Source organism: Tyto alba, unplaced genomic scaffold, assembly GCF_018691265.1.
Source record: "Tyto alba isolate M040663 unplaced genomic scaffold, T.alba_DEE_v4.0 Super-Scaffold_7, whole genome shotgun sequence".
In the NCBI taxonomy this organism is placed as follows: Eukaryota; Metazoa; Chordata; class Aves; order Strigiformes; family Tytonidae; genus Tyto; species Tyto alba.
The window spans coordinates 37710095-37733626 of record NW_024881328.1 but is presented as its reverse complement, the minus strand read 5'-3'; the positions used below and the strand labels follow the sequence as shown (position 1 = coordinate 37733626).

General features: G+C 36.2%; 1 protein-coding gene across 7 annotated transcripts in view; it reads right to left on the bottom strand.

Annotated features, from left to right (window-relative positions):
* Positions 1–23532, bottom strand: part of NCKAP1 (NCK associated protein 1) — a 77416-nt gene that overhangs the window by 8726 nt on the left and 45158 nt on the right. For all 7 annotated transcript variants that reach the window (XM_042808519.1, XM_042808515.1, XM_042808516.1 and 4 more), the window contains 17 exons: positions 23295–23401; positions 22052–22184; positions 20462–20543; positions 19956–20014; positions 19009–19154; positions 18399–18531; positions 16532–16651; positions 16095–16234; positions 14767–14898; positions 12472–12690; positions 11998–12128; positions 11500–11597; positions 7419–7512; positions 6602–6684; positions 6036–6116; positions 1993–2086; positions 266–382 (listed from right to left, as the gene is read on the bottom strand). In XM_042808519.1, coding sequence (XP_042664453.1) covers positions 266–382; positions 1993–2086; positions 6036–6116; positions 6602–6684; positions 7419–7512; positions 11500–11597; positions 11998–12128; positions 12472–12690; positions 14767–14898; positions 16095–16234; positions 16532–16651; positions 18399–18531; positions 19009–19154; positions 19956–20014; positions 20462–20543; positions 22052–22184; positions 23295–23401 — 1969 coding nt within the window. The remainder of the gene's footprint in view (positions 1–265; positions 383–1992; positions 2087–6035; positions 6117–6601; positions 6685–7418; positions 7513–11499; positions 11598–11997; positions 12129–12471; positions 12691–14766; positions 14899–16094; positions 16235–16531; positions 16652–18398; positions 18532–19008; positions 19155–19955; positions 20015–20461; positions 20544–22051; positions 22185–23294; positions 23402–23532) is intronic.

Genomic DNA, 23532 nt, shown 5'->3' with positions numbered 1-23532 from the left:
ATTCCACATATTAGGATGAGATTGCCCCCTACAGTATCTGAACTGCTCTTAAAATATCAAGAAGACTCATTTTTCATAGAAAGTTATCTCAAACAAATGTTAGGTAAACGCCTTCAGAAGAACTTTCCCGGATTAGGGCTAAGTGATTTTTAAATTTTGTTCACTAGAAAATATAAGTAAATATTTGAGGCAAAAGTATTCAAGAAGCTACCAGGAGTATGATGAAGCAGCACTCACAGCAAATATTTAGCTGACTCTACATTACCTTCAATGGCGGGGCTATACTGAGACATCACATTACTAGCCAAAGTTGGCAAGGAGACTGCCACGAAGACCATGAGAAGGCAAGCAATTTTATATTCTTCTTCTGGACTAATGTTTTCTAAAAACAAAACAAAGTTTTTTAATTAAAGAGATCATCTTCAAATAGTTCCTTTCAACTGCAGCTAGTTTAGAATATAAAATGTTAGACCAAACTGATATTTAAACCCAACAACAACAAACTCAATGTCTGTATTGTGAAAAAAGGAGCATGGCAGTCTTGTCAAAAGACACCGGGTAAAGCTTCAAAATGTCCAGTTTGTTATCTACAAGAATGAAGGCAAACTGCTGCCACCTTATCACTTCTAACCATTTAGTTACTATGACTTTAATATGCTGAGCAGAATAACATTTTTACATGCTAGCATAAATCCAGTTATTGCTGAGGTGAGGAGAGCTTCTACTGCACTCTCCCTTTGGTAAATGAGCAGAAGGTGATGTGCACTTACCTCAATTCACACTAAAACCCTATGTTTTCAAAAACAGCATCATCATCACACGTTAGCATAAGGTTAGTTTAAACTAAATCAGCAGCTGGTGAAATACAGTATTTATATCTGTACAAACTGAATTACTAAAAGCAAAATACTTCAAACTGCAAAGTTAAGAATCAAAATACAAGATCCTAACCAATCATGAAAATATACAGAAATTTCCTGCCTTGTTCACCCAGCTTTAACATTTCAGTTACACCACAATAAAAATAATCTATTATTAGATACTATCTATCTCCCAAAGATATACCCATGTACTTTATATATATAATGTACATAAAAGAAATGTACTACTACTTTTTAAAGTATACAAAAAATTGTGCTTGACACTTAAGTTTGAATGTTAAAATGCTCCTTGGTATTATCTGTATTTTCTCCTCCCAAAGTAATTACTATTAAGGCAAGAAAAAACAACTCAGGTAGCATTTAAAATATTCATGATCTGATTATATTAACTATCCATTAAATGGAGGGGAAAAAAAGCAATCAAGTGCTCAGTAAGGATGGTAGGGAAAAAAGCTGAAGACTGTCAAAAAGCACTTAAAAGTCTTAATTCATGCTTTTGAACCTGCCAGAGTAAACAAAACTGAAAAGCTTAGACAGTGGTGCTTTAAAGCGAGTAAGAGGAAGCACTACACATGTTAGAGCACCGAGATGCTTATTTTACCATGTTTCCCCTTGTAAGCTCCATGTTAACACTTGTACAACACACTGGTAACAGCATGTGAAATTTATGAGGTGCATTCAGCTGGCATTTCAGCTTCTAACGCCTACTTGTAAGACACTGATTTGTTACAGATCTGTACCACAAAACTGATCAGTCTGTGATTGTTCACAATAGAGTCTTATTTTCATTGTCCTTAAATTACAGCAATTTTCACCATTAGCTATCAAACTCCTTCAACATCTACTTGTTATTCTTTTCTAGGTCAACAAGTTAATTCATATGTGGTTGAAAAGATTCTCAAGCGAACACATCAGTAGGCAGCAGGCACAAATAATTCATGTTCTTATGCCATTTCTGGAGTTCATCGAAGGAATACAAAGGACCTGAGATATAAAAGTCTCCTCCTAGCACTATAAACACTTGCATGCCTGAGTGCATTTATTTTTTTGCTCCCCCTACTTTATTTTTTTTTTTTAAACACTTATGGTTTTTTAAGTTGTAACTTCTTACCTGATTTTTGGGAAGACAGTGCTACGACCAAGGCAGGATCAATCTCACAAGGCAATCCAGCAGCTGATGACAGTTCATATACATTCATTGCCACCTGAGGTACAGAAAAAAGATAATTACAAAGAAGACAACATTGAATGTTTTTTGTGTAAACATAATGAAGCACAGTTTTGCTGTCATGTTTAAAATGTTCATATTAGAGTCTGAGGCACTAAGGAATTTCAGAGACTTTTCTAAAACAAGATAAAGAGACTCTTCTAGCTTTTTATTTCTTCCTAACCTACGTTCAACAGCTGGTCAGTACTTTCTGTGCTAGACTATAATTTCTTTCTGTCAGGTCAAACAAAGCTTGTATACTTTCCTATGCTACCTCCAAATCAAACATCCCCACTTCCAATCAGCTGTTTCTACATCTTTCCTCACTGTTCAAAAGAAAGTAACAGATTTTTCTCTACCAGGTCTAAAAGTATCAGATAACATCTGCAAATATAGCATTTTTAGACAAAAGCCAAGTTACAATCTGGAGAAATATTAGAGTGAGGCAGAAATCTTGCAACATCCAAATTTGATACAAATTCAGTGTCCAGTGATTCCAAGCTCCAAGAATTAGACTCTTAGTGGCCCTAATACTTGGAGGAACTAAGAGCATCTTGAAGTGTATTCCATTTTCCAACCTGTCCCAGTCTGTATCTTTTATTGCCATTAAGAAACATTCAACACAGTTCTTTTTCCTCAATTTACATTTTGGACAAAGTATCTCAAGCTGGAGTTCAGACGAATCTCTGCAAAAGCAAGTTTATACCAAATGCAAAGGACTACGGGAAATGTTAGACATGTATCTTACTGCCATTCATACATTAGAAGTTTTACACTTTGCCCATAAATTCTCACATATGGTTGGGCAGCTGCACATAATCGATATTATGCAGACTATCCTTATTCATGTGCTCCAGCCTGGCTACCCAATGGCAAGTTCTGATAAGAAAAGCATGCAATACTGTTTCACACTGCTATGCTGTCAGCAGGACATACAATATTAGCTGAAGTACAGTCCTGCATTAAAAAAATTACAGAGCATCTGGATGGGAGCTGCTTCACAACAAACTGGTTAAGAAGCAACAGTGTAACAAATGCAAGCTTGTTTCTAAAAGCCTGTATAGACATCCCAACAATTTATTATTAAAATTAACCAAATAAAATGGGAGACCTTATAGCGGCCCCCCAGTACCTAAAGGTGGCTATAGGAAAGCTGGGGAGGGACCTGATAGAATGAGGGGGAGTGAGTTTAAACTGAAAGAGGGGAGATTTAGATTAACTGTAAAGAAGAAATTCTTCCCTGTGCGGGGGGTGAGGCGCTGGCCCAGGGTGCCCAGAGCAGCTGTGGCTGCCCCCTCCCTGGAAGGGTTCAAGGCCAGGTTGGACGGGGCTGGGAGCACCCTGGGCTGGGGGAAGGGGGCCCTGCCCGGGGCAGAGGGGCTGGAACTAGGTGATCTTTAATGTCCCTTCCAACCCAAACCGTTCTGTCATTCTATAAATCCCTATTTTGCCAGTCACCCCAAATCATATGTTTCAGGAATACTAAAATAAAAATAACATTACATAACAAGTATTAAAATAAAAATAACGTTGCATACAAGTATCAACAGCTTTAAAGTTATTTATGCTTTGCTTGGTAAATTCAGTACGTGGGAAATTACTATGTTATTATGTCCTAAAATATGCCAAATTGGGCAATTGTCCCAATCCACTGTACAAAGCCTTGTCAAGATCTGACTGTTGGCATGCTTTTATTTAGGAAAAAAAGAAGTCTGCCTTATTGTCCTAAAAGAAGCCTTTGTTGCTCGCAATTGTACTGCTGTATGCGACAAGGCCAGGAGAAAGCTCAGACAATGAGCTGCTGATTATCCACAGGGCTTAATTGTTAACAGGCCCATAGCACAGTTCTGGCCCTTCCAGCAAGTTGTTTTCAAGACAAAGCTCTGGCAGAGTTTCGGTGTAGCAGATGTCAGAGTTGCCAGTATTCCCAGTAGGCACTTGGGACAAGAGTACACAGGTTTGGCTTCTCCATGCACAGACCTCCAACATTATCCAGGCAAGCTATGTACTCTCAAACAAGCAAGCCTACATGGCATCACACCACACCACCAGACGCGACATCTATGGTTGGTATTATGCAGACACCAGCATGATGGACTGTACCACAGCACTTAGAACTTATTTCAGACAGTCTGAACTAGAAAAAAAACCCACAAAAAACAGGTATATTTAAGAATCACAGCAGAACTACAGCAGACCCAGACGAGGCCAACAGCCAAATATCACACGAATCAGAGGGAACTAAATGGTACTACATGGCATGAGCCAGAGAACAGTCCTCAGCATGGTTTCATTTAGCAGTAGATAGCTTTTTTTTGCCATCCAATTATTCTAGTAACTGCAAATTACTCCAGTTAGTTCCAGAAGAGAAGCAGAAAGTACTATGCTTTCTTTTACCTGCTGACACAGATGAGTGTAGTGATGCCTTTAGAGATCCACTGAGATGTTTAAAATGATATGTTATCATCAGCTTTGAAATATCAATGGTAAAATACTGTCTTCAATGATTACTGTTGCAGCCTTTATCCCACCCTATTTTTCAACACCCCTTGTATACCAGAGGGTGTACACTGCTTGCTGAAAAGGTCAAGCAAAGTAAGTGGTGAACTTCCCTTCTCATCTCTTCTGCACATTGACTCTTCAAGTTCAATAATGGAACATGATGTTTTGGTGATCAATGATTTTCTCTGTAACTTTAGGTGAAAGTTTTAGAAAGGCTTTTCTTGAGAAGTGCAAAGGCAACTTGCATCATTTGGATATAATTTTTATCATGAGGTATTATCCCTCAAGTTAATTTTCCATAGCATTTCCACAGAACTCCTCTATTGTGGTATGAGTTTCAACGTTTTCTGGGATATCAAACATTCACGGCTGGTTTATCAGCATTGCAAGTTTCAAAGAGCATGTGATTATGCTTTCAAGTGAAACAGGATACATGTGACATTTCAGTAACTTATCATATTCTTCATGCAACCTCTGACTCCTTTTCAGACAGACTGCTAAACTGTGTCTTATGAAATCATGAGGCCCATCATAATGGACTCTGAACTGTTCTTGTAATATACTTTTAAAAAGAAGGATGGTTTTTATTTAATGAATCTTCATACACTGCAGAAATTAAGTTTCTTCCCTCAAGAGTAAATGGCAAACTGTAAACTTCAAGTTCAGGAATAACAACATATTCCAACCCTCAAAAACTATACTTTGCTCTAGAGCAGATTTCTAAAAATTGTTTTGTAAAAGTGAATCAAGAGTTGTGCAATCTATATCCCACTACACATTTTCTGCAAATCAAATTGCCACAACACCATAAGAAGCTTGCAAACCTTCACAGGCTCCAATCTGTCAGTGAGAGATCCAAAACCCAGCTAGGCTGCAGCTGCTATGGACACGTGTCCAGAAGCCACACAATGCACCAGTAAGTGTTTTTGGATGGGAACACACTACCATTCAGAAGCAAGGCACCTTATTTAAACTGCCAACTTTTTTCCAAGCATTTCAGACGGTGTGTTTGTAAGAATTTTCAATTTAAGGTCAAAATTGGACTTGTATGTATTACCTGCATAGAGCTCCAACCATGTACACAGGGTCCTTGAAACACCTAATTTTACCAGTTATACTGTTCATACTATGAAGCAGGTCAGTATTCTTCCCTTTATCACTTAGTCATGTTTTAACATTGAAAAATCTTCTTCTTAATTCTTTCCATGAATGTTCTCAAATGTGATCACAGGCAGATAGAGACTTGTGCTTACGCTATCAGCTGGTTGTCTTTCCTTCCCAGAACATTATGAGGCTGCAGATGCACAACTACTTAGCATTTTGGAAAAAAATGGTGTTCTCTGCTTTGTTTCTCGATTTTTCACACTAAGCATGAAAGTCTTGCCCCTTACATATTTTCAGTAAGCTCCAAAAATGACTCCATCACCCTTTGGGCAAAACATTACCTTCATGTCAGTCTCTCTTGGAATGTGATCTTTAAAGTCCTCAATGGAACTTACAAGGAAAGGAATGTGGTAGGATAAAACCTAGGAGACACAAACACATGTAAAATGAGAAAAAAAAAAAAAAACACCTCCCATGTTAGTGATCAGTTAGACACTACCACTATTTTACTGGACTCATTAATTTTTTTTAAACTAGTTTTTGTTTTATGTATATGAATTTGTTTGTAGATTTAAGATATTAAAGCCTAATAAATGCAAAATCAAGCTGTTTGCAAATGAAGTGAAATGAATGCTTTCAAAATATTCTAAACACAGAAAACATCAAGAGGCATGCTCAAACTAAAACACAGATGTTTTAATGCAACATTTCTCTGAACAATACTCAAGAAGTAGATTCCCCCACCCCCAATTTGCAATTCAAAGTTCAGTTATGACTGTGTTATTGCCATTTTAACCACATGCCAACCTTTTAAGAGGCAGCATTCCTAAAAAGTGAAGCTTCAGATATTCTATCATTCCATTAAAAACAATGAAAATTATTTGGAATATATTCATTTATTTCTTACATCTCTAAGTGCTTCCTGTGCCAGTGACCGAAAAGACAAGATAACACCAATAATCGTCATTCTCTTCAAAACACTGTCAACAGCTGAAGAGAAATAAGAACAATAGTGAACAAGACCCTGTTAATGCTCACAAGCTCAACTCTTCAAAAAAGAGAAGAAAACATTTAACAAAATACTGAAAAAATACAAGGTACTGAAACAATGGCATTCCTTAAAAGAGCCAAAATAAACAGTGCTTAAGCAGGTTTTTATAGCTGAGTTGACAATGGGATTTTCAGCAAAAGACTATCCCGTTAACGGCTTCATGGAATGAAACCTGTTACACACAGCTGACAATACTGGATGCTAACACTAGTTCTGTGTCTTCCTGAGGCCAAAAATGTCCCTTTATAGTAATTATTTTGTTAAAAATAATTACTTACGATAATTACATGTAAAAATCCTTCCAAAGAATGCAGTAATTTACAGTGCGATGGAATCAAATGAGAAATGTGTCAGAAAAGCCTGTGTTTTGTATACTACAGGTATGCACCCAGTTTGCAGATTACTGATGTTACAGCTATGTGTTATTATCCTTGAAAGATGCTTGAAGCTCATCACTATTATAGTTCCCGTGCATTCATTAATGTCAAAATCTCATTTTGTCTGTACACAAGACTAGAAAATTTTGAAAAGATGCATCAGTTTATACAAGCTCACATATATTTTGCTGCTTCTGGATACTTAAAACAAGAAAGTAAATTTTCTCATTTTCTTTACAAAAGACAAAGCTAAAACCCGATTTTGTATCTTTAGTAGAACCTTGCTAGTTACTCACATGATAATCTTTTAAAGAGTGCTGCCATCTGGTCTGGCTTGTCGAAACTGGTCCTCATTTGTGTTAGAACCTCAACGTTCTCCACCACAAGTTTCTAAAAAGAAGCAAGGATTCAGGTCATCTATAGATTTCATTATGTTACTGGGAAAAATGCATGGTTTAGGACATTTCAGTCTGGCAGTGAGGCAACTAAGCTCACTGAATACAGATGTATCCACTGTGTTCTTAGTAATGATATTGTAAGTGCCTTTATCATCAGGCACTACTTTACACAAAAGCAAGCTCTGAATCAAAAACCAGAGGATCAGATGCTCTTGGAACACGATCTTTATATTCAACAATGTGTACAACTTCTTAAAACAAAGGAATGAAGCTCACTAAAACCAGACAATAGCTCCTCATGCTAGTCAGCTTTTTATAAGAAAAGTATACGTATTTCAGTAAAAATGCAGATTCACAAAGTAATCCATTCTTTTGGGTTCCTCCTTTTACTAGTTACGCTGTAAGGATTAGAAATTTAATGTTGGTAATATTGAAGAATGGACTGAAGAGTGTGAGTCAAACTGTTAAATCTTGGTGCAGTTTACTTGCATTTTTCTTCCATTGCAATATAATTTAAAGTCATTCATCATTCAATTCCCAACACCTCAGCCTGAAACTGTTAAACTCAAATGCAATATTTTTCACATCAGTTCAACCAAAAGAAAAGAAAATGTGTGTCTGATTTTAATGTGTAACAGCTCTTACACATATTTGGGGAATGATTTCAGAAAAGTTACTACATTTACCCCAGTGCTACAAGTTGCATGTATCAGATTTAAATTTAAATTACAGAGATTGCATAATCACATCTGTAAAATGTCACGTCCAAAAAGGGTATCTTGCTAGCTAAGGAACTTATGTTGTGCCAAGTAGTATTTTTAAACTGTCTTCAAGTGAGACAGAGGTACTTTAGTCTTTCAAAAAGTATTTCTGCAGTTTGAGTGCTAAGTACCCTATTTCAGAAATGGAAAATACGATTATCTCTCTAGGTAGAGGACAACCAGCAGCTAAGAACATTTGGATACCTTGTGTGCTTCTGAACATGGAAGAAAGCATTTCCTTTCTTTTAAAGAAGACTTAATTTAGTACTTTGTATATGAAAAAATACCAAGGTAGGAAAGAACTGAAAGATCGAGGAAGGAAACAAGATACTCTGTACTGGGTGTGGTCTTCCAAAGTGATTATTAATAGCTTTATTTTTCAAGTGGATGCATTCCAATCCATTTTAATTACCCGGCAGCACAAGCAAAAGAAGGAATGAGGAGGGACAGAAAAAGCTACTATTCATCAAACATGTAGGCCATTATAAACCTGGAACTTAAGATACATCATACAAATTCTAAGAGGAGGCATACCTGCAGGAACCTACTGCTAAGGATCTGAGAACATTTGACCTTTCATAGTTCTGCTAACTGCTTTAATGGTATTATTTTACTTTACTTTAAGCCACACTGAAAATGGCATAATATAGCAACTGGCAAGCAGGGAAATTAAGTTTCAGAGTGAATATTCCTGTGACCACAAGAGTAGAAAAAAACCCCAACACAACTGAAACTATACTCCTGCTATGGAATAAATGGTTTGTGCTTACTCCCACCTCCCAGACAAGCAGCCTGTGCAAAGCAGATCTGTCCAACAGCTTACATCTCTCAGATTCAATCAGATTGTGTCATGGTCATGCTACTTCCATAAACAGAAGTCTGTCCATACTCTAACCAGTCTTCCCACTTTCATTCTTCTTATCTTCAGTGAAAAGCAAGGAAAGAAATAAGCTATACAAGATGTAGCAAAACTAACCACTTCCAAGAATGTGTGCACATGTACATGCACATAGGCACACATGATGTACTTCTATGCTGAATGTCAAAGCAAGACTGGTTTGCACCAAAATCAAGATGGGCATTTTTAAACCAACCGATGTATCAGAACTTGGCAGATGTGTGACATTTTAATTTAAACCCTTCAGAGCTCTCCAGAATGCAAGACTGAAGGCAACAGCCCACACACATTGTTATTGAGTCAAGCTTTCAGCTTTACAAAAAATAACCAGCATATTAGTTTAGGATTTAAAAGTTCAAACAATTACTTAAATGAAGCAAACCTCCCCTACTTGCCCCAGTCTTAAACTTCAGATATAAACCCAACACCTGGTCCCACTGTGGGAAGCAAAGCAAGCATGTTGAACCCTACTCTTAATAAATTCCCTATTCCATCTTCTTCTTGCTTACTTCCCTCACGCACAGATGTTTCTCAGTGCTCTCTTGCTAAGCCAAGTGCATCTCAGCCAGAGATGAATATTTCATTACTTTATTTTTTTTTTCCTCCAAATATGTGGTCATGTGCACGTGGATCTACATTATGATCTGCTTATCGTTAGCAGTATTAGAAAACAATAAATAACAGAGACAATTTAAAGTTGGTTGTTTTTTTTTTTTTTTAAATACACAAGAGCTACAATATCAATTGTGCTGACTTTGACGAAGCCTTGACAACTCCACAGTAAGTAAACAAATACAGCAGCAACCTAGAAACATCTGCCCAATGGCTTTGTGTTTTACTCAAAACATGACAGATGTCCCTTTGTGCGTAGCCAGGAGTTACAGAACTTAGCCTTAAAATCATAGTGTTCTCACCTGGAAAGTCTCATACTAAAACTCACAAATTGGAACAGGCAAAAGGAATCTAGCTGGTCACTCAGGTCAGAGTTGCTGCACATTCTTGCAGCAGGCTGCAAAGCATGAGCAGCCCCACTCCTTAAACTGTAACACTTTTACAGTAGACTTACTAATTTTTTTTAAAAATTAGTTTTTATTTTATGCATATGAATTTGGGTTTAGATTTAAGACATTGAAGCCTAATAAATGCAAAATCAAGCTGTTTGCAAAGTGAAATGACAGCTTCAAATCCTGTAGGGCATAGTACATCCTAGTGACTCAGCAGCACTGAAATTCACCATGTTTACAGAGAGAACAAGATCTTTGAAACTGTAACATGGGATATGTTAAAACCACATACATTTAAAGGCCTTGTATGCTAATAATAATGAATTGTTGCTGAACAAAAAAAAAGTTCCTTACATCTCAAGTATTCATGTGCATTTTTAAAAACACAGCACACATGAATAGTTACAAAATCTTCTTATTGTAATTATTGGTTAAATAAATTGAGAAGGATGAGATGTAATAACAACTCGGAATTAAATTTGGGAATAAGACTAAGAGTATGTCATATGAAAAGCAAATATATGCCAATTAGTGACATTTTAATAGTATGACTATCCTGGAGAAAGTAATACATGTTATTAAATGAATTAAAACCTCTTTCTGGAAAGAGATAATTACATAGGCACCAAGTGCTTCCCCTGCCACTGTTCACTGTTTTGAATATACATGCAACTAGCCTCCTTGACCCGCCCATATTTCCAATTTTTTTTTCATGGCACCATCTTTATTGTTTGTTTGTATTGCTGTAAGTATCAGGTTTATTTATCAGAATACAGACATTTATAATAAATGGATACTGTTCAGCCAGAGGGAAATGTATGTCTAAAAATGAGGAAAAATAATGAAGACGACAGACCTGAAGTCTCCCATCCATGTAAACGGAACAATAGATGCTAACACACGTGGTTAAGAAAGTAGGCCCTTATAAATGACTAAGAACTATACAGTTGAGATTTTCATGGTAAGTTTTGAGAGTCAACAGACTTGGGTAAGCGCTTCGCAAGCGCCTGGAGATCTTGAAAAACATTGCTCCCTGATGATAAAAAGAGACTTGACTCCTAACTTAGAGTATCCAGCATAGAAATCAACAGAGCCTACATAAAGTTCTGCCCATTCAGCTGTTGAAGAATGTGGGATACGCATGTACTACATGTGCAAATGTATTATAAAATAAGAGTAAAATTCACAGTTTTATCAGTTTGTTTGATGCAGTTGTTTCAAAAAGATGGCATGCAGAAGCATAGCTATTAAATATCCTAAAGGAAGCTTAAACTGAAAACTACCCGCCTTCCCACCCACCCATTTCCCAAGGTTACCTTAAGCTCAGCAACCTGTGAAGAAATGTGCCACATCAGACTTTCACTTAGGAACTTCATGCCATATGGTCCCAGAAGTTCAGAAAGGGCTCTCATTTCTGAGAAACAAAACAAACTGTTCTACTTCAAACATTCCTTCTTCAGTTATTTGATGCCCCTCATGCATCGAGCAATGGTGTTTTAATTGCAAAAATATTTTACCACAAAGGAGAATTTTAGAAATAAGAACTTGTATCATAGAACTGAAGCAGCAGTCACCAACACATCGTGTACACCTATCTCTGTAGGTTAAAGGTAACAACACTACTTTGACCAAAAAAACAGGAAAAGTGAGCTCTCTCAAGACAGAGGCGGCATGAATAAGAAGTACTAACAATACTACTGAAGATTAACAAGTGCTGTCTATAGCAGAATGCTCTGGGAGTTGCTGTTATTCCAGTTACTCAAGCATACAATAACGATCTCTCACAAACGTCCAGCAGAAACATCAAAGTTTACCTGATATGTCAGAGTATTCCTCAGCGTTAAATGTTAATTCATTTTCTGTAGGCAAATTCACAAACGCCTTCATGGCCGGAAAATAGGCTATGTGACCACTGCTGACTTGCCGTAGCAAAGTTTCCAAATACCTTATCAGAAAGGGAAAAAGTTTTAGATGAAAAGACACGTGCTCATAGATATCTATAGAGATGAAAGAGACTTGTGTGACAAGGGACAGGAAAGCCTATAGACTAACGTTTTACTTTCGTAGTTCAACTGATACCTGTATCATACTCTACATCTTCCCCCTATAAAAAGTGAATTTCGCAATAGGCAAACCTTGAAGTGCTTTTAACAGGTGTTGGGAGAAGTAAACTTGTGAAGTCAGGAACTTAAGAAAATTTCAAACAACTTCACTTTTCCAATTCCAGATTTTTAATTAAATAAAAATAATACAAAAAGCTTGTAACAAGTGTTCATATAATTACTTACCAATTTGTGTACAGGCTGGTAATGGTTGGCTCACCATGACTATCTAAATGCTGGGTTTGCTGAAGCAGAACATTGTTAAATACTCGTGTAATGTCGATCTGTACATAATTTTCTATTGACTGGAGAACTGTCATATAGGCTCGTACACTGGTTAACAGCTCCGAAGGCTTTGCAATTTCTTGTGTGGCTTGATTGTACATAGTCATTCCAACAATCGACCTTTTAGGAACAAAAAAAAAAAAAAAAAGGAAACAGATCTTATTTATTAGTGAAATTAATCAGATACAAAGATGAGATGCAGCTATAAAAATTATTTTATATTCAAAGCTTTTATCTGAATACTTCTCCAATCTGCAAGCATAAAACTCTCATCAATGCACATACCATACCAGCACTTTTAAAAATAGTTCTAGAAGCCAAAGACAACTGTATATATGGTTCCAACAAAAATTTCATGAGACAGAATAATCACTGATTTGAAAATATTCAAAGCAAAACTTCTATCTCATGTTGCTTTTTACAAGGATTTCAAGGCACATCTGATTATCCTGTGATACTAATTATGCCTACTGTACTTGAGTGCATCAATTTTGAAAGACACGGGATATATCATTTAATCTCTCTTGTTTCTGCCTCAGATGACGCAGTATAAAAATCTCAATGTTATCTTGAAAGATCTCATGTCTTTTCCAATACAGATAGGTTTCCTAGAGCATACCTTTTTTTAAAAAATTGCATTTTAATGGTTTTAAATGTCCTATACATCAGGCTAACTTTCAAGCTAGATCGTAACTACACAAATGACTGTATATTCTCTTTTAACATAAATGGACATGGACTTTACTCACTATCTCACTGAAATCAGGCCCTCAAGCAAACTGTATCAGGGGTCCTTATAACTCCCAAAGTCTTCTTAGTAAACAAATATTTGTTGTAGTATTTATTTCAGGTTTATAATGCTCTCAGACTTCCAGAGCTAAGCTTTTGAATGGTATATACTTTTCAAAGGCAGAACAGCAACAAAACAAAACAAAACAGAAATAGGTAAATTACTACCTTCATCAGAGGTGAACGGAATTCACTATTTTGCGGGAAAATATCAGCTTAAGTAACCATTTTGTTGTGTTGCTTGGAAATGTGTAAATAAGACTACTGTCTAAAGTTTACTTCTGAGACAGTCTCTCTTTTGTTTTAAAATCAATTCAAAATTGGTATTACAAGATTAAGTGGCATAATAATAAACTCTAGTCCAGTCATACATGAAACAGCGCAGGTTAAAACAGTAAACAAAAAAACCTCTTAAGACTGAAACACTAACACTTTATTTAAAGGTAAATTGCAAGCCTCTGGAAGAAATGCCACTTAAATACCTGAAAAATAATTATAAATTGAACATTTATGCTGTTTGGCTAACAATTCTCATTTCTTTCATGAGGCAAGACAAAGGAAAGCAGTCTCTGAAAGTCATCTACCTGTGACTTCATCCCTAATCCACAAGCCAAAACCCCCCAAAATCAAAAAAAACCCACAAAACTAAGCACAAGTGACTAACAGTGGTCTAAGTTTATACAGGTAACTTCGTATACAGTCATTAAGTTATCTTCACTTTTATGTCAGCCCATCTTACTTGAAAGATGGAGTGCTCTATGACCTAATATTATGTCTTGACGATTAAAACTTAAGTCTTTATACTCTGCTTAAAACATATAACTAGTAATCCTTGGCACAAAATACAACTAGGATAGCAGGCTGGTTTAATGTAAAGTCCTGTCCAGAAGTTGCCATTTGCCCATTTCTGTAAATAATGACGGGAAGATCAAGGTAAGACCAGACAGGAATATCAGTTGGCTTTTTATTTTAATAAAAATGGTAATTAAATTCTCTTGCCAGTCGCCTTTGACAGATTTTGAGTTCTGATTTATACGTTTCCTTTCAGCAAGCCACTAAACTCAAGCTCTTCTAACAATCCAGCACTATGCAAAAAAATGGTGGGAAGACAGTTTTTATAAATGCCTAAAAAGAGGCATTACCAACTCCTACAAAATACACAGAACTAAGAATGCAAGATCAGGCTGTTAAATAGGTGATACACATTTCAATATTTTTTAAAATAGGAACTAACAATTGTGTATGTCTGCACATATAACTTGTCATTTTAGTCAGAATTTTACTTACGAGTTCTACAATCCACATTTAAAAACTAGTTTTATGTAGTAAGTATGCAATACTTCCAACATCAAATCAGCAAAGATTTATCTTCCATATAAATACTTCCAATTTGACAATATTTCTTACTTGGTAAAGCGGATTTCCAGGTGAGACGTTAAATACTCTCTTGGGGTAAATGTGTGTTCCCAGACCACCATGTTCAGTACGTAATTGATTGAGAAGCAGAGCTCAGAAAGTGCAGTGTGCAGTTTGTCCAGGCTTTAAGAACATGCAACAAGAAATCAAGAAAAATAATGAATGTAACATAAGTACGTATTATCACGGAAAGCACACGCTGAATGGTAGATGCCTCAAGAGCAGGTACGGCTCTAACTCTTCATTATCTTTTTTCTGCTTTGAGACACTTCTCTAGCTTATTTAAAAAACGGTATTTTGGGTGAGAACACATCCTACGACCGTGTACTGATGTGTATCACACACAGCGATGAGAGATGTGGAGATGTATTGTATATGTATATATTTTTGCCCTTGAAAAGAACAGTCTGTTGAGGTGTTTTTTTTCTAACTGAACTAAGCAGTACAAGCCAGTACTAAAATCCTAAAAATATTGGGGGACGGAATCTTAAGCTACAAGTAAGTTCTTTTCCTTCAACTTCTCTAATCTTCACAGGTCTCTGATGTTTGGCTGTTCCAAGTGTAGCAAAACCACTTCCCTTTCAGCAGTGTGTTTTCAGGCACTCCCAGCCACAACACTAAATATTTACTGTTTCCTTTTCTTAGCTTCATTCCTCCTCATACTTTTATCACTCTACCATCTTGTCCTCTGATCTCTCCTAACAATTATCTTCTACCTTTTCCTCCCCTATCACCTCTTACACTCCAAAAGGTATTTATTATTCTTCCCTCTTATCTCTTTCAAGGTGGGTTTTTTGGTTTTGTTATTTTTTTGCCGGTGTTTTCAATTCTTCTGTAGCCACTAACAAGGAAACCTTCCCCAGTTGGTACAGGCGCTGGAGCCTCAACTCCAACCCAGCAGCTGACGGCAGCGAACAGCCTTTCAGCAGCAAGGACTCCCAAGCCCAGCCTATACTTTACCTAGTTAATAGTGTTAAAGCAAAGCAGAATCAAAGATGCCATCACTCCTTGGGGCTCCCACTTTCACGACAATTAATATGACTATACAGGAAACCTAGCTACAGTACGGGGATCCTTTCTGCTGCGGAAGGGAAACAGCCAAGAAGATAAATTCAAGAGATACACATTCCCATTGCTCTGCGTAACAGAATTCAGTCTCTGTATGAGCTACAGAAGCATCATATGCTCACAAACTACAAAGTTGTCGTATTTACAGTCAATTGAACTTACTCAAATAGATTAAGCAAGAAGCACTCAGTATGTAGAACACATGTTTTGACTTGAGAGTCAAGGTGAAAGGAAGAGAAGAGGCGGCTTACTTTGTCACAACCAATCTGTTTTTCCTCATGCTTTCTACTCCTGGTTTCTCCCTTTCAGGTTCTCCTTTCTTTCCGGTCTGTTTTTTTGACTTTTTGTTCACTGCTTGACTGATGGTTTTGGCACAATGCTTTGGCAGCAACTAGTAAACAAAGAAGAAATAGCCCCTTCAAATTAAAATCCAACTTTGTAGCAGACATGAGATACTAAATAAGCTTAGGGTCCAGGTAGAGACTTCATTACACAAGTAACACATTCTTCCGTTGACTACTAACTATCAATACTAAAAAGTCTTCCTCAAACCACCTTTCATTTTATAAACAGAAAACTTTCAAAACAGAGAAAAGAAAGAGTAACCAGGAAATGGAACCATAAAAATTCAGGAAGCTGAACAGCGAAAAATCTCAAGGAGAATTAAAATAGACACAACTACACTCACCTGATCACTCAGCGTACATTGTTCTGTGCAAATGTCTGTGATAAGATTTCGAGCTTGCTTAGCCATTTCATCCAAGAACATGTTACACAAGGAAAGACTACGATCTCCAATATGATGTCGCTGTTAAAGAAGAAAAAAAAAAGAAAGCAAAAGGCAGTGTGATTTTCAGTTTACTGTTAGTCCTACAATATTGTCACAAGACACAGTGTACTGCAGATAGCAGTTCACTAAATTATATACCTAGGGTATGAGGAATAACAAATTAATTAGTCCTCAAATAATCTCACCTCTAGGAAACAGATTTTTTTTGGAAGCAACTTCAACCATTAGGTGTTCAAAGTCACTGACATGGCACATTATCATTGAAAATATTTACTTATTATATTTTGCAGAACATTCTCTGTAAAAGGAGGCAAAATAGATTATAAAAACTAGGTTTTCATGTTTAGTTTTGGACCGAATTTACTTTAATGTGTCCAATACTCAAGGTTTTCGTGAATCTCCTCTTTATTAACTTGTATCAGCACTAAATCCAGGAGAAAAAGAGCATCCAACTCAAGCTATAGAGAAAGTACCGTCTTTCATACCACCGAAAAAGTCAGTAACGAAGCCCTGCTGCATTAATTTCTGGATTCAGTTCCTTTGTCACTGGATCTGCACAAGCATAGCCTCTGTCTCACTGAAATCCTTCTTTCACCACTGATGTTTACTTACTAGCAGCCACACTACCACACATTGTACACAGTGCAGCGAAGATTATTTTTCCAAAATGATAATAGTTACCAAGTCATACAATTCAGATATTGAATTCAAAGGTCTGCTGGCTGTGGCAAAATGTGCTTGCTGCAGCTGAATTCACAGTAACTAGCATACATTGGGCTTTGGCTACCGATTCCTTACTGTTACTATAATAGTTCTGAAAGACATCTCTTGTCCTGGAGGGAAGCTTTCCTGGAAACTTTTTAGTGGTTGTCTAGTATAAATAGTCTGCAGCTGTTTTAAGCGAAGTATACAGGGAAAATAATGATATAGACATATATTGAGATGAAATTTAGCAGAAGAGGATTTAATGTTTGAGTAAGAAAAACCCACGTGGTGCATAGCACAACAGATCTTATTCATCCAATTGTTTCAGATGAGCATGGTTAAGAATGAAAACACACTTCCATGAGCACTACACAAAAATGGTCAAGTTAAACCCTGGAGTAATTCCAAATTGATACAGGAAATATACTAAAGGATCTATTTCATTACAACAAAAACAGAAAGAATTTCCTCAGAATCGAACTACTTCTTTTAACAAAGGGTCCGTTTCTTTAAGCAACACTCTGCATTTTTTCATTTCTAATTCTAACCAAAGAGGGCTTGCATTACCCTGTTCTTGCTAAAACTAATGCTTGCATTATACTGTATATCACTTAAGATTATTTTTTTTTTAATCTTATTGAGGAAACTCTATTTACAACAAGCCATACATAACTCCCAACTTCCTATTTCCTTTTTCTAACTATGAGTTTATCAACCATCTGAAAGAAAAACTGTTGCTTGCAAGTTTTAATAGGCATATGGGATTTATTAGCATCTAAGCCTGAATGACCCCAGAAAAAAAAATCCAACCTTTGTACCTTAGTTGAATCTCTCTTTAAGGCAAAGATAATAAAGCTTACTCGCTTCAGAAAAAGATTTTGAGATCTATGGGTGAAGAATCACATATGAAGGTATCTACTTGTTTTACTTTCCTTTCTACCACTCTCTTGCCCTGAATCTTGTATTGCCATAACAAACACCTTCTTGCAGTGTTCAGCTCTAGTCTGCTCTACTTTAAGTGAGAGATGAAAGTAACTAAGACAATATATTTTAAAATTACCTCTTCTGGGCATAGTTCATGGGTACAGCTCATGAAATGAGTACAAAGCAGCGGGAATGCAATTGAGTATCTTGACTGAGAGGGAAGCTCCAAACACTGCTGAAACATCTTCTCAAAAGCACGACTATAAAAACTGATCAGAAATAGACATTTAAATGGAATACATACATAGTTTTGCTGCAAATAAAGTCTACTTCACACAAATCAAACATGCTATTAACGTCAGACTTGCAGTTGTAACTTATACTGAAAACTACATCATGCTTTCAAAAAAGTTTGTATTCTGCATTCACTTCTTACGCGTTTTATTTGCATCTCTCTATTACCGTATTTTTATTCTGATGTTTGCCACACAAGCATCGCAAAAACTTGCACCTTTTGCAAAAATGTACTAAGGAAGAATCTTCAAACAATCTCAGCTCACTTATGTGACTGCTTGAAGAATCTCCCCAACAGATCTTCAGAAATACCTGTATCAAACTATTTCTGATGGCAACTAGAGACTCTAATCGATTCTCCCACTGGCCTATCTTCCTACAGAGTTTCCTATTTTAAAATTACACTTGCAATGACAAACCAAACAAAAAGCTTCTACAGTCAGGTAACATACCAAAATATAGAAAGATCTGATGTTTCAACCAACATCTCCACCAAAGAATCTACCATTTTTGTGTGGAAGATGATTGTGTTCATCATTTTTCCTAGCTCTCTATGGTCTGCAAGACTAAGCGAAGCTTTAGAAACACTGGTGTAGGCCTGGAAAGACACAAGAAAAATTTTATGTTGTTATATGTACAACTGCTTTTTTGCACAATTCCATTGCTATTGCCCAATACCAATGTTAAATACTGATTATGCTATGCATAGGACACTTGTGTACTTAAAAGACAGTGGGCAGACTATTTTATCTTTCCACTATAGTTTAAAAAAAGCAAACTGTCTTTCAATGAAATTTCCAAATGCCATCTGAATACAACACCAACTCACAGATAAACTGTAGAACAAATGTACTGACAAAATACAAATGTGCACTTGTGAGCCCCTGCTTTAACAACTGGGTTTTGCAAAGCAAGAAAAACAATGTGTATTTTGAAAATATACAAATAACATGTCTATCACATCTTGGGATAACTGATTTGCAGGCTAAACAGTAGTCCCCCCTTTAGTAAGTGAATTGAAGACACTGTTAGTGCAATGCACAGGAGTGATCTCACTGAGCATTATTTTCTCACTGAACAGCTTCTACCTTCCCTCAGCTGGGCAGGCTGAATCACAGTCCGTACAGTTCACAGCTGCCAACAAACTGCTCATCCTCAACACATCCTATTTTTGAACTGTTATAAACACCCCTAAGAATGATTTGCAAAAAGTATGCAATGCAAAGTTACATCAAACACAGCAAATTATCTGCTGACATATTTCTCTGATTTTAACAGAGTAGGTTATTCTTAGCCATGTCATCCACTTGCAGCATGAGAGTAATCCAGAAGAGCTGTAATTTATTAAACATTTTGGTTTTAGGTTAGTAAAGTGTCACGCATATTGACAAAGTCTTACCTGCAATCTAAACCAATCTAATCTCATTCCTCTGAAGTCAAATACCTCTCCATCTTCAACTGTATCAGGAAAAAATACAGAACATAAAACATTTAGGAAAACAACTACGAATTCAGATATACTGTAACAGACCTTCTAAGAAACCCCAAAGTACTCAAGAATTACTTGGGTACTGAACCTCATGCTTTTTACCTAAGAACTTCAATTGAGCACAGCTACACTAATAGGAATTAAATTACTGAGACGAAAACATGTGTAATATGCTTTCTAAATTAAAAGGTAGGATTGCTTCCCAATAGCATTCTTCAAAAGCTCTCTGTATAGAACTTCTCTGGAAAAGGGACACAGAACAAGAAGCAGATACCGTAATGAAAGAGAAACAAGAAAACGAATTCAGTTTACACAAGGTATCTGCTTCTACGGCTGGCATGAAACAAAAAGCCATGAAGCTTTCCAGAGGAATCTGCCATTCTGTTAACTGTTTTCCCAATTTCGTTTAAACTTACCTTGTTTCACGCTTAGTGAAGTCATTGTGTTTACAAAAGAAGACATGATGATTGATTCATCCTCTGGGCATACTGAAAGATTCTAAAATAAATGTGTTTGCTATTATTTCAAACTTGGTTTATTAAACAATGTCAATACCCATACCCAATTTATCAGCTATACTCTGAAATATACGAAAATTTACACAAGGTAGCTTAATCAATGAAATATTTCAAATAGTGCTATTTACCAGCTTTCACTTTTTAATTCACTGGTTGATGACAAATACCTAGAAAAGCTTGCTTTCAAACCAACATCTGCTCAAGACAGAAAAATTTGTCAGTTAACATGCCTATGCATTTTCAGGCTGTAGTCATTTACAAAATGGACACCAAATATTTTCCTGTTATATATCAGACACCAAACATTTTTCTATCCTCTGCAAGCACCTGATCTGTCTGCCAAGAGAATCTGGCCATGGCAGGATATAACAAAGCCCACATCAGCATCACTTTGCTTCCCACAAACCCTCTCTCAACAGTTTCTTACTAACATTGACTTCAATAACTGATACCACCTGAAAGATGGGCTACCAAGTTTTCAAATTCTACAAAATGCAACAGCTCATGAAAAATCATATTCAGCAACTAATAAAATCATATTTCTATTAAATAATGCAATACAGAAGTTTCTCATAATTCCAGCTATGACTGACATTTTAACCTAAAGGCTGAAAAAAATTCTTATGATCACTCAATTGTTTGTCTAGAGCTTGGCACCTGATACAAATTAATTACAACTAAAATTCAAGCCAATTTTTTTTCCTCATTTCAGTTTGATCCTAAAGATTATCCTATCTAAACACAGAACACTTGTGCCTCTTGTACAGCATTTAGAAGTCATTCCCTAAATCTAGAAAATAATTTTCCGTGAATTGATGACAAGTGTAAAAAATATGTAATTCGGTCAGTCTAAAAAAAAAAAAAGCTGTTAACATATACGTACGTAGAGGTATAAGCAAAAAATCCCCAAATGCAATTATTTTAGTATTGAAAGTAAACCCAAGGATTCAGCTACATTTAGTAATTTAAACAGTGATACAAACTGGTATTTAGACTGTTTAAATAGTTCGTTTAAATAAACAGTAGCGTACATAAGTTTCACCTTCTGGTAAATGGTGTAATGATTGAAGTGTGAAATTAATTTCTGAACACAACAAGAAAGCTTACAGTACAAACATGTGAAGGCTGAGTATCTGACCTAGTCACAAAATGTGGGCTCCATCTAGTGGTGATGCGGGAATAAACCCACACCGGTTCAGAAAGTAATTTCTTTGTCAGGCTAAACAAGGGAAAAATATCCACAATGCTCCTTCAGTGGCAGCACCTGTTTCATTGTCTCTAAACATAATACTGCTTAATAACATTTAAGTATTAATATAGCAACCCAAAGTACAACTCTAAATCCCAGAATTAAACAGTAAATTAATTCGCCTTATTTCACAATGTTCATCAAAATCCACAAACATGGATGCATTTCAAAGTCATTTTGGACAAAAAGCCCTCTTTAAGGTTTGCGTTTGAGAACTCAGAACTAGAGTCTTGCCATACCTGAACAAGCTCATTTAAGACCACTGCATCAAAGCCAGAGAGATACTGTACGTAGTATCTCTGCATCACTGGTCCATATTTTCGCACGTGTGCTCTGAGCTCCTCCATGTAGAATATTAGCTCAGCTATGTGTCTAGGCAGGAAGACAAGGAAAAGCTTACAAATATGAAACACCCAAAATACCAAAACCAACTTCTATCAGTAGAATGCTTCTCAAGGGGATTTTCCTCCCATGCCTTGCTTTTAAAACTATTGTTAGTATTTTCTGTATGAAAATATTTGTTCACATTGTAAAATGAGTTTACATCGGTAATTTTCTTTGCAGGGTAAAACCCACTCAACAGGAGGTAAGTTAGCAAGATACCATCACAGTAATCCTCAAAGGTTTGTACAATTAATAATTTATTTTTTGAATAAGAAGCCCTTATACAATGCTTAATTTAAAAAAAATGTTCTTCTCAAGTAGTGGTTAAATCTGAAAAACTTTAGTAACTGCTTTTCTGTACTTGTGGGTTTTTTGTATTTTTTTTTTTTTTTAAATCACGAGGGCTGTTAAATACTTGCACAGGTTGTTTCAGAGAGGCTCTGCGACCTCCACCCCTCTTACTCCAGCTCTAGAAGTGGCCTTGCTTAAACTCCTGCAGTCAATACAAAGACTTCCAGTTCAAACTTGTGTTCGATACTGTTGAGAACAACTCAAAGACAACTAGTGGCCTTCTGACTACTCACATTCATAAGATCTCGTAATCCTATTTCTCATTTTTATCTTCTGTATATGAAGCCACTAATGCTGTATTACATAAATAAATCTTACCTGATCTAAAAGACTGTTTGCTACAATACAGAAGACATTCTACAAATCAACAGACCAAGCTTTTGGACAGTTTCCTTCCCCCTACCATTGATTCGCTCAACGCAAAATCAGTAACACCGAAGACACACGATAAAGCTTTATTTTTGCTTATTCAAAGGAAAAAAAGGCATACACGTTTTATAAAATATTTTTATTTTATAAATAATTTTTCTGTGGAAAATGAATTTTCACTGATGTGCTCCAGTTTCTAATACAATACTTCTAGTTTTCTGTTTTGATAGGAAGCTTAATATTCCTAGGTAAAGATTTTCTGAACAGTCCTAACTCTCCCATATAGCCATCTGTTTCTGAGATTTCCTTGCCATCAAATGCTTTTTTTATATGAAATTCTCATAAATATTTAAGGTATCACACTAAAAATTAACATACTTATCTATGAAATCATCTGCGCTCTTCTTTGGCATATTATCTGCATGACGAAGAAGCCAAATAATTTCATCACGAGCGAAAGATAATGCCATAAATACAAAAAGTGCCTGAAAAAAAGAAGTTGTTCACAAGCTTATAGATATATACAACTGTTGGACAGCACGTGCAAACTAAGAGACAGATATTCTCTAAAATCAAAGAATCTCAAAACCCAAGTAGGTTCTCTCTCAGAGTAAAG